The 12,238-nt window shown below is 32.2% G+C and overlaps 2 protein-coding genes across 2 annotated transcripts in view; one reads left to right on the top strand and one right to left on the bottom strand.

Moving 5' to 3' along the window:
• The window catches only part of mRpL44 (mitochondrial ribosomal protein L44), a 52,105-nt gene extending 46,420 nt beyond the window's left edge, over positions 1 to 5,685 (bottom strand). The window contains exon 1 of the mRNA XM_067276429.1: positions 5,602 to 5,685. Within this exon, the coding sequence (XP_067132530.1) occupies positions 5,602 to 5,680 (79 nt within the window). The 5' untranslated portion in view covers positions 5,681 to 5,685. The remainder of the gene's footprint in view (positions 1 to 5,601) is intronic.
• Positions 5,686 to 6,345: 660 nt separating this feature from the next.
• On the top strand, positions 6,346 to 12,238 carry LOC136980324 (large ribosomal subunit protein mL63). The gene is made up of 3 exons (XM_067276415.1): positions 6,346 to 6,506; positions 9,305 to 9,416; positions 12,041 to 12,238. Exons 1-3 carry the CDS (start codon positions 6,433 to 6,435, stop codon positions 12,179 to 12,181), a joined length of 327 nt encoding a protein of 108 aa, XP_067132516.1. The 5' UTR covers positions 6,346 to 6,432; the 3' UTR covers positions 12,182 to 12,238.

The raw sequence follows: 12,238 nt of genomic DNA, 5'->3' as shown, positions 1-12,238 counted from the left end.
GCTTCTAACCTGAAGGTTTGTAAATCAAACCAAGAATGTTCATTAGAACTATAAAGAAATGCTAAAAACGTATGAAAAGGTGTTTTTGTTTATATATATATATATATATATAATTTACTTCTATAATCTTTCCTTGAATATTATATGTTATTATTTAGCACTAAGAAAAACTATCAGAGGGCTGAAAAAATTTACCATGGGAGCACATTTACCATTAGGCCCATTAGGTCTGGCCCTAGGGGTGCAAGGGTTAGAGAAAGCAATAATTTAAACTACAGTAGAGTCTCGTACAATGCACAAATAAAGAGAACAACAACCCTCAAATTTTGTCAATCAGAGGTATACGTTTTTTTTTCAACTTATAGGCCAAGGTTTAAACTTTCATAAATCATGTGATAATGCAGGTTTCGATAACGCGATTTCCTATAATGCATAACAAATACCCCGCGTTGTACGGGACTCAACTGTAATAACAATAATGTAATGACAAAATAATTTTATGCAGAAACACTCATTCATAAAGGAGTTAATGCAAATTAAAAGTTTAAATAGGGAAAAAATAAGACATATTAGTTGAGTAATTGGGCTGAAATTTGAAAAAAAAAAATTGTAAGACCTATAAATTCTCACTGTTGTCCATCTGTCCTTCCTTAATCTCGAGAACAAAGTTAGATAAATGAAAGCTGAGAATAGATATGGAAAACTTAGGAGCACGAGGCCCCTAATTACTGTATTTACTCACATATAAGAAGAGATTTTTATTCATTTTTTTTATTGCTTCAAAAACCTAGGTCATCCTATATGTGCAAGTAAAGGATTCTTTGCATTTTTGCAATAATTTTTCTAAACTGTGTTTTTGCATTTTTTACCGAATGCTCATCCTCTGGTATTCAAAAACAAAAGTATTTTATCTGGATTGTTTCAACTGTTCTTGTGTATTTTTGGAAATCCCAAAAATACACAAGAACAGTTGAAACAATCCAGATAAAATACTTTTGTTTTTGAATACCAGAGGATGAGCATTCGGTAAAAAATGCAAAAACACAGTTTAATAAAGGTGAATATCGAAGGAAAAGCAAAGCTTTTGAATTGAATTCCAATTTGAAATTCCAAAATCACACGGGAGCCCGATATAAGTTTTAATTCATTCCCACGCGAAAACAAATGATTATTTGGAAATCAGAATTCAGAGAAACTCGGAGAGTGGATTCGACTGTTAAGAATTGGCAAAATCAGGTCCTGATTGTCCAGCTTTATATGAACAGATTATGTTGTCAATTTTACAAGATTTTTCCTTAAAGTTTAAAATGCCAGTAATGTTTGCCGAATACATGCATTTGCCATTTTATTTGTGACTAAATGAAATAAAATTAAATTGTGTTAATAAATTTAATTTTCTTTTATTTTGATCTTTAATTGCTTGTATTAATAAATATATTTTGCATAGAGTGGCAATACTAATGATAGATTTTTCAACAGCAGTGCCCTTTGTCCCTTTTGATTTTTAACAATCTGTAAAAATACAATTATTACAGAATTAAAAATAGAATCATACAAAGCAAAAGTAGCATTAGTTTAAGGGATGCCTGCATATTGTAAGCCTAGGTTATCATGTTTCTAAACTTACTACTGCACATACATCCCTTTGTCAAATAACTAGTTTAAATATAAAAAAACATGAAATTAAGACAAAAAAATCATTGATTGAATGTCTGTTTGAAAATAAAATTCCAAACAATGCAAATAATAATAATAATAATAACTATCCTGTTATTCTCAGAACACAGTTAAATGCAAAACACACAGTTAAAGCAATAAACACATATGTCATCCCAGTACTCACATATTCTTTTGGAGTTATACATTGGACTCACACAGATCTTGAGCAACTCCAAAGGAAAACAAGAACAACACTTACTAAGCATAAACAACATCATCCTAAATCTGCCACAGAAAGATTAACCCTTCCACGTAAAGATGGCGGACGTGGCCTGATTGACATAGTTAACCTTCACTACAAACAAATACAGTCACTACGAGAGTTTTTCTACATTAAACAAGAAACATCACAATTACATAAAGCAGTAACTCTAGCAGACTCAAATAACACACCATTAAACTTACACTCACATCATATGGACACAACACAACATATAAAAAGCATAGACACCATTAAGCAATCGTGGGCTCGAAAGGCAATCCATGGCAGGCATCCTTATGACCCGGCCCAAGATTTTGTTGACAAAACTGCATCAAACAGCTGGTTAGCTCAGAGATGCCTCTGAGGAGATGGAAGGATTCATGATTGCCATTCAGGATCAGGTCATAAATACTAAAACTACAGAAAACACATACTCAAAGATACAACAATCACAAATGACACTTGCAGAAAATGTCACATCATGCCAGAAACCATACAACATGTCACTTCTGGTTGCAAGCTCTTGGCACAGATAGATTATTTACACAGACATAATCAAGTAGCAAATATAATACACCAAGAGCTTGCAAAGAAACACAAATTAGCAGACATCCACGAACCATACTACAAATACATTCCACAGACAGTATTGGAAACAACACGCACAAAATGTACTACGATAGAGCCATAATCACAGATAAAACAATTTACCACAACAGACCAGACATCCACTCATTGACAAACACAATAAAATAACATATATTATAGTCATATCCATTCCAAACACTCAAAATATACACAAGACATTCACTGAAAAAATTAGCAAGTACACAGAACTCACCCAGGAAATAAGGCATCTGTGGAGGTTGGATAAAGTGCTTATTGTACCTGTTGTTCTCTCCTCTATAGGTGTGATACCACACACACTACACAAAAGCCTGGGAACATTAGAATTGAATAGAAATACATACATTACATTACAGAAGGCCACTATATTGAATGCATGCCACAATGTTAGGAAATTCCTGAATACAGACACAGACACACTTATTTAATTTTAGTTTTGTTTTGATTGCTATGCCTTGACTTTGGTCTGGCATAGTACACAGCCACCAGTGTCAACCAAGTATAACCCACTAAACTCAACATAATAATAATAATAATAACTGTCTTATCAAGGTGTTTTGAATAGACACAAAAACAGAAGAAATTCTACAAAACATACTATTATTTTCCAGAGTGCCAACTTTTTATTTAACTCTTTCCACCCTATGGGCACTAAAGCCTGTTTAACATTCACCCTTTGCAATGTGAAAAATGGGCAGATGCAGTTTCACATTCTAATCGCAAGTTTTCCACTTCAACAGTCATTTCATAATCATGTAAAATTATGTGGATCAGTTTCCACAATAAGTTTGCAGGCAGATTTTCTATTCAAGTCCTGTTTGAAATCTAGCAGATCTGCAAATGTTCCACCAAATAGAAGGTTGGTAAACTCAACAATCCATGCCAAACTGCTCCAAAAAATTCCTGAGGTGTGTTCATCTGAATTCAATCCCAAGTTTCCTAGAGTGGTAGGATGGCATTAGGGTTTCTCACTTCCCGGTCTTTTGCTTGTCCCAGGATTCCAGGATAAAAGTGAATTGTTTCCCGGAATCCCGGGATAGAATTATTTTTAAGATTTACAAAATATCTTGAAATCAATGATAGAACTATTTTTCATTTTTTAAAGTAATTTAATATGTTCTGCAACCTCCAAAATCATATTAATAATGCTGTGTAAGATATATATATTAAAAATTACCTTTGAATTACATAAAAATTTTCAAAAATAGAAAAAATTTATTAGAGTTTGCTGGAAGCTTCATACAACAACAAAAAAAAAAATGCCTTTGAATTGAGTTGAAAATTCTAACTTCTAAGTAAGAAGGTAATTTTCAATACTGTATTTAAATAAAACATAATACAAAATATTATTGTAAATTTTTACAATAAGATTTTAAAAAGCAAAGATGGTCAATATTCTAATCACTCAATCTAATTCTTATTTTAGTAATGAAAAGTCCCGCTACAAAGAATGCCTTTTCCAATTCAATTGATGTGAGTGGAATTCTGTTTAATGCATTTAAGAGAAGACAGATGTTATGTGTTTTTTCACCTGTAGCCTGGAAGATTTCTAGTTCATTTTTCAGATTGTAGTACTTCTTTTGCTTTCTAGTATTCTTGATTTGTCTTCCTGGGCTATGGCTGCTTTAATAGCGGCATCCAGCTTATATCCTAATAATACAGCAGTTCGTTTGGCTTTAATAATCAGGTTTATGAAGAAAAACTTCATACTTGCAGACTTTGTACTCGTTTGTATCCTTGCCCAATTTGCTCAACCAGGCATTATGCAGTTATTGAAGCTACTGGGCATGGTTAAAAATTAACACAACATAAGCACAATTATTCCAGATATTACAGGTTCTGACAAGTAAAGAATTTTCAGAGTCCTGCCACAGATAAGCTACATATTGACTATTGATTACTGACAATCTGTGACATGCCATAACAAGCAAAAATTTAAAAAAAACTAATAAGTAGGTTTAAAATTAATAAATACAAATGTATTATGATGTTTATGAGTTAATTATACTTTCTACAAGGGCATCGCCAGGGGGAGGGGCAGAGGGGCATTGCCCTACCCTAGAAATTCGAAAAAGTTATTTAAATGCTAAGTTTTAATTAAAATAATCTTCTTAGGCTTCTTGTAAGTTAAAGAAAATGTTTTATTTGAGATATTTCTTTTCCGGTACATAGTAAATGATTAAAACTTTATGAATCGTTTCTATTTTACCTACATACAATTCATATCCTCTATCAATTTACATCATCTTGCCCCCCCTTACCCATTGGCTGGCATCGTCCTTGACTTTCTATTTGCAAAATTTCATCAACCTTAACACAAAATAAGAAAAAAGTGAACTTTTAAGAAATTTGCGGGATTTTCCAGGTTAAAAAGCAGCTGGGATCCTGTTTGAGAAACCCTATGCCCCAAATACACTAGGGCCCGCAAGGACCTAGGCAACACGATGACCCTAAACATGTCTCTGGTGTGCACGCTGATGCCTATCTACTGGCCACCGTCCTCCATCACCCCTAGTCACCACGTGGCGGCGCTGGAGCACTACATTAGCCTCACTAGTCGTTTTGCTTAGCAACTGGCAACGTTGGTCGGAGAAAGAGCTGCAAGGGCTATAATCTCCATATTAAATTGTGAAGAAGTTGGAAGTTTGAGAAACCCTAGCTGGCATGTTAAGAGTCGGCTGATGGCTGGATGGCTTGGCCACCCCCCCCACTCTTAGTGTGGAAGTGTGCAACAAAATATCATCAATAAACATTATTTTTTCACATATAAAATTGTGTTAACAATCCAAAACTTAAATTAATAGATTTGAATCATCATCTTAAAGCGTGATGATGAAAAACTGCATCTAAAAGAGCTTATCTCGAATGATGCGTGTAAGTGCAATTATAGACGATAAAACAATATAAAATAAGCAATTTTAAAATTTAAATTGCTTCTTTCAATGCATATAAAGTTAAAACTTATTTTAGACATTTAATTCTTTAATAATAAAATAATACCAAAATATAATTCATACATTGCCAATCTAAATTTTTAATTATTTATTTTTTACCTGGTTGAAAATAAAACGACTGTTTTATACACGAGGACAATAATTTCAAATTAGTATTTACTATCCCGCACATGGCCATCTCGTTTCTTGTTTTGCGCTCGAAGCGCCCTCTAAAAATAACTTAAGTATTTAAAATTTTACATTAATTTTTTTAAGAGATTATTTATTTTATATATTCAATATTTTAGAAAGAAGTATCAATAAAATCTCAGACTAAATATTAAATTTATGAATTTTTTGCGTAAAGGTTTAATTAAGTATATGCATGTCGAATCTGATGCTACGGGCGAGCGGTCAAAGTGACAGCCTACCACTCTGGGAAACCCGGGATCGAATGCGGACAGGTCGAGAAATCTCCAAGAATTTTTCGGGGAATGATCCGTCCGGATATGTCGGGCACTGTCCCTCGCCACTCGGCCGTCCCGTTGTGGGCATGGCCGAACACATAATAGACTTGCTAAAAGAGGCCCTCTTAATGCCCACAGAGCAGAGTGAAAAAAAAAATGCTGCGACATGGCGGGAAACTTGGCTCGAGTGGGGAAAAGTTTGGGTATTTATAAAGTCAAACTCTGATATTTTTAACTAAAATCAGATAAAACACTCTATATAAATTTTTAAAATCATTTAATTAGGTACTGTACTGTACATGATAGAAAAACATAGATATCTGCGGTTTTTTTTTTTTTTTTTAAATCGGAGCATGGCAGAAATTTTCTACTCTCGAACCGGATATTACGGAGTTGAGCTAGTGGCAGCATGGTCGAGCCTTAATGCTGTTTTTCTGAAGTAGCGGCGCAACGAAACTCATTTGGAATAAATCCTATAACAAACATGTTTATTACGAATATATTATATAGAAATGTTTTTAGTTTTAATCGGAGAATACCTGGACATTTATATAGAGGGTAAGTTTAAAAGTCATTTAGATTCATCTCTAAACTTTTCTGTAGCCATAATTTAATCAAATGAAGTATGAGGCTGCATATAGAAACTAAATTAACGCAGTTGAGGACAAGATTTATGAAAATAGTATATTACAAATTCGGTAAAAGTTTACAATTTCACAAATCCTTATATATGTACGCTACGTGTACCAATATCTCTGGACTAGCCCCATCAAATTTTTGTTATGGAGTTGGATGGAGAATGAAGTGTACTGAATAAAGGTAGCTACATTAGATGAATTGGTAGCTTTCATAATGAATGCTGTTGTAGGTAAAGGAATTGCAGATATGCTCGATAAGAAACATGCCGTGTTCTCGAGAGAGCACAAAAATGCTTGAAGTTGACAGTGAAATTTATATACGTTTACATTCATTTCTAGCAAATTAATATGTAGATATCTTCACAATTTTAAAATAGTTTTATAAAATTTTGCTAATTTGTTAATGGGTTCAGTTCTTAAATAAATAGAATTAGTATCATATAACAATGCACTTAGAAAAGATGGCCGGGTCTCTACCAGAAATTTAATTACCAGAATGAACCAGAAATTAATAAGGTAAAAAGAATTAAATGCTAAGTTTAGACATGAATTAATTATATTTCAGAAAAAGAAAAAATAATACAAACCGATATAGAGTAAATTTCGGTTAATATTAAATTTGATGTATTAAAAACAAAATTAATTATATATATTTCAGAGTGCATTAGTGTACTGTTTTTTTCCCTCTTTCTTTTAGCCCCTCTGATGCTAAGAGAGGCTTTTTACCATATTGATTGCAGGTTAGGTCAGACCTACAATGGAGGCAGCCAGTTTGTGAGAAAGGTTTGTCATGGATCAGACTACCTTTGAAAGCTTCCTGAGTTACTTGGATCCAATCTCCAAAGGAGTAGGCTGATGTCATAATTGCCTTAGTCATTCAATCATTCACATTAGTGATGCTGCATATTTCTATAAACCTCAAAAATAAGCCTGTGAATTTATTCTTAAATACTAATCCTATTGGTATACCAACAGGCTTAGTTCCATAACTGTGATAGACAAATTCTGATACTGCAATGAAGTTTGTTCCACTGTCTTTCTTAGTAATAAAAAAATCAATTGTAAGAAGTTTTAAAACTTATAGAATAGTCTGTCTATCTTATCTGTTTAGTCGTGTCTGACTCTGTCACTCTGAATTAAAGCTCTCCATGCCCCTCTATCCTGCACAGCCTCCTTCAATTGTATTATAGATAAGTCAGTGTCACTTTTGATTGTGTCGAGCCATTGAGTCCTTGGTTGGCCTCGCACTCTTTTCTCACTAACAATCCCCAGCATGATCGCCTTCTGAAGGGAGCTGGTTCTCATTATATGACCAAAAAAGGACAATTTCTGTTTGGTTATCTGGGCTTCCAGTGAGATTTTCGGTTGGACTATGTCTAACAAGTAAGACAGTTTTGTTGGTGATCTGCACTGTCCATGGAATACGCCAATGCTGTCTCCAACACCACAGTTTGAAAGCATCTGTCTTCTTTCTGTCCAATTTCTTTAGATTCCAAGTTTCACATCCATATATGACAATAGGAAAAAGTATATATAGAATAGTATATTTATATATCTAACAGTTATTTAGAAATATGAATACTATATTCATAAATAAATATTAGATAATACTGGCAATTTGTAATTTACATAAATAAATTATTATTTTGATTACTGTTGTTCACAAGTTTGACACATTTATTTGATTAAATTGAAAAATAAGAAACACGTGAACATTTTCTAAGCTGCTTACAGATTTTTTTATAGGTTATTTAACATGTTAACTGCCACATTACTTTTCAGGATTCCGGTGTAAAACACCAACTTAATTTAATTATATTATATTATTAAAAACTAATTAGAGTACATAGTAATAATTAAAAAGCATATAGAATGTGGTTTTTTTAAAAAAAGATCTTACAAATTATCTCATAGTTGGCTTATGTAACAGAAAGCTCTTCGTTAAAGCCAAACTACGAGTTAATTCGTGCACAGACATGGTTTGACTAGTCACTTTGCTACAGCAGAGTTAGAGATATGCATCTAAATTTGTTAGTAATAAATCAGAGATAAAGTCGAGTGCATCACATTTATGTCTTTCTTGAGTGTGTTGTTTATAATTATTTTTATAATCAAATTATAAATATATACACACACACACACACACACACACACACACAATGTGCATAAACTGTTTCAAAAAGCAACTTCTAAAATAAAACTTATAAAGTTTAGAGAAACATTCTTTGAGGCATTGATTGGAGAAGAGATTCAACCAGTTTCAAAAAAAGTAGATTGTGAGAGTTTCGTTATTTACAGAATATCCCACCTACCGAAAAAAACAGCATCCGACAAAGCCATGTCGAATTTGTAACAAAGCTAAAAAAACACCAAGAAACATTATATTTCTGTCCAATCTGTCTGGAGAAGCTAGCCCTTTGCATGGAAGATTGTTTTAAAAATTATAACAAACAGTAAAACTGTTCTTTCACTTGATTTTGAATAAACTTTTTATGATTATATTTTCTGTTCATTTATTAATAAATGTTCTGTTCATGTAAGCCAATCTTGATATTTTGTTCTTGCCCTATTCATGTTTACATTGATATACTCGTACTACGAGTCATCTCGTAGTTGGCAGTCAATGCGTTATACATTTCAAAAGTAAATAAGGAAACTTTATTTCTGATAAACTCTTGCATATTGAATTATTAAATTATCAATAACTTTTTTTAATAGAAAGATTCGAATTGTGCCTCCTGTGACTAATAAAAGGAAGTGTGTAATGTGGAAGGAAATGCTTCTGGAAGAAGAAAATATTATGTACTTGAGTAATCCATATTTAACTGAGGTATAGTATTCTACTATATTAAGATAACCTAACTAAAATTACTTTGGTATATTAATGTTTTAATTTACAATAACAAATTTTTGGCTTTTATGTATTTTCTTAACTATTTAAATGATAATTCTGATGATATAAAGCTAGGTTTCAACACGCAATGATTATTGGTGCCACTCAAGTTTTTTGTAACTGTTCCAAAAAGTACACCTGCTATATACTTTAACTGATACAATAATCATTGGTACCAGTCAAGGGGTATTGCCTAAATTTGCATATTTCCACATGCAAATAAACTGGTTCTAATAATCATTGCATGTGGAAACCTAGCTTAAGAATTGTCATTGATTTTCTTGTCCAGTTTTAAAAGAATAGTCGTTGATTAAATTAAAATATAAACTATAAGGTGGGCATAAAGTGTTTTCCTTATAAATTTTATTGAACAACTATACCATATTTTCATGGATTGTCTGCCATTTGGTCTATCTGGGGAAGACCATAAAATTAGATATTTCTGTATGTTAAAAATTGACATGCCAGTTTATCCTATGGAAATGCCGGTTTAAATGAGGTTATACATTCCTCTCTAGAGGGCACTTGAAAAACAAATGAGTTTTTATTATATTCATAATCATAATTTTTGATGCAATGCCATGTTTAATTTATTCATTTTGTCTTCTTTCTAATGATGTAAAATATTCATGGAGTGTCAAAAATGCTTGTTTTATAAATAAACTCCTATAAACACTGGGTTATAAACATAACTCTATCATAAACTTTATAACCGGTGAAAGTCTATTTAATTTTCTACAGCAAACATTAGCCCTAGAAAATTAAATAGACTTTCACCGGTTATAAGGTTTATGATAGAGTTATGCTTGTTTTATGTTTATTTTATTGTAATTCAATTCAAAAACATAACAATAAACATATTAAATTTCAGAAATTGTAAATTATCTCAACTTATACCAATTAACATCCACTTTTGTATGAAATTTTTAAGGTCAGGGTAGATGGTCAGAGCATTCACACTGACCTACCACCACCACCAATTCAATAAGCCATTAATTGTTTTATCATCCTGTAAACGAACTCTCTCGTCCCAATTTTAAGTCATTCAAATTAGAATGTTGTTATTTTATTCTACTTGGAAGAATGTTTTCTTTAACATTTAATTAACAACTAGTTTTGTTACATCTGATTAATTTTATTTTTTAGTTGTAGTTTAATTGGCATGCCAGAAACCCCAGGGTTACTGGCATGCTAGTCTCCCCCCAGTTATATGCGGTGTTCTGTTCATTCTGTAAAAATACAGTACATTTATAATAATTAGAACGTAAGGCAAGATATGAAGCTTTTCTTGATGTGTTAATAAACTTCCACCTGTACACTCTACGGCCTTGAGTCATCTAACCAATATTCAAATTTTTGCCAAACTTCAAGGTGACCATATACTTTGATCTCAAGCAGCATATGAAACATCATCATCTTAACCAGGAATCAAACTCAAATGCAGCAAAGGGCCAGTCAAATACATGTATATCAGACAGAGGCTGTAATCATTATTTGTAAATTAAAAAAAGCTCTAACAAAGACCCTTTTGTTGCTAGGCCTTTACAACTTAACTAAACAGTTAGATGCTTGAAATTTTCCTGTTTTAATCTCCACAAGATGTTAGAAACATCAATTTTTGGAAAAGAAATCATCAAGATTTTGGGTTGGTTATGAATCCTTAACAGGCCACATCCAGAAAAGAATCGGTCCAAAGCGGGACTCGAACCTGCAACTCCCACTTACCATACGTTGCCAGTTATGCTATCTGGACCTTCGGTCTGATCTCCTCTTCCAGTATATATAAGCCAAAGACTTAACCATCAACGGCTATTATGGTGCCGACTGGGGACACCTCCATGCCCACGGCCAGAAACATCCACTCAAGGCACTCAGTTGGCCATCGCAACCCTGGCAAGGTATATATATACAAATAAACACACTAAACCCAATAACATTAAGCCAATACAACACCAAGTGCCGTAAATAATCGGGCTAACTTTTGGATAAATACGATTAAAGATTAGAAATAAATTTGGCACTTGAGGTAGGCGTTAGGCACCATCTCTTATTAAAATTAATAATTATAATAATTTTAAATAATTTAGATTAAACTGGAAGAAAAGAATCGGCCCAAAGCAGGACTCAAACCTGCAACTCCTGCTTACCTTTCTTCCAGTTTAATCTAAATTATTTAAAATTATTATAATTATTAATTTTAATAAGAGATGGTGCCTAACGCCTACCTCAAGTGCCAAATTTATTTCTAATCTTTAATCGTATTTATCCAAAAGTTAGCCTAATTATTTACAGCCCTTGGTGTTGTATTGAAAACATTTCACTGTGATGATTTTTCTATACTCTATTGATATTCAAAAATATAAACAAACTTTTGGGCAAAAAGGATACCTATAACATATTTACTTTCCAGTTATTTTGATCTGAATATTAAAGTTAATTTAAAATTTTGTTTTCAAATTTTAAATTCAGACTTATTATTTATTAAATAACTTTATTTTACTTGTACTTAATTATTTCATATAAAATTAAAAATAGTTCCTTTAATTGAATATTTAATTTAGGAACAAGAAAAAGGATACATGGAAGCATTGGGTAAAGAAGAATTTTGGCACTATATGCTTGTTAAAGAGAAGAAATTTTTGGAAAATAGATTTATTGAAGATCATTTAAGTCATATGAATGTTACTAGATGTTGGGAATGAATTACTTGTAAATAAATAGCTATTTAATGAATAAATAAAAATATATAAAGTTAAAAA

The sequence above is a fragment of the Centruroides vittatus genome, unplaced genomic scaffold (assembly GCF_030686945.1).
Source record: "Centruroides vittatus isolate TY-2023 unplaced genomic scaffold, ASM3068694v2 contig_694, whole genome shotgun sequence".
Taxonomy (NCBI): domain Eukaryota; kingdom Metazoa; phylum Arthropoda; class Arachnida; order Scorpiones; family Buthidae; genus Centruroides; species Centruroides vittatus.
This window is presented reverse-complemented; position numbering and strand designations above follow the sequence as displayed.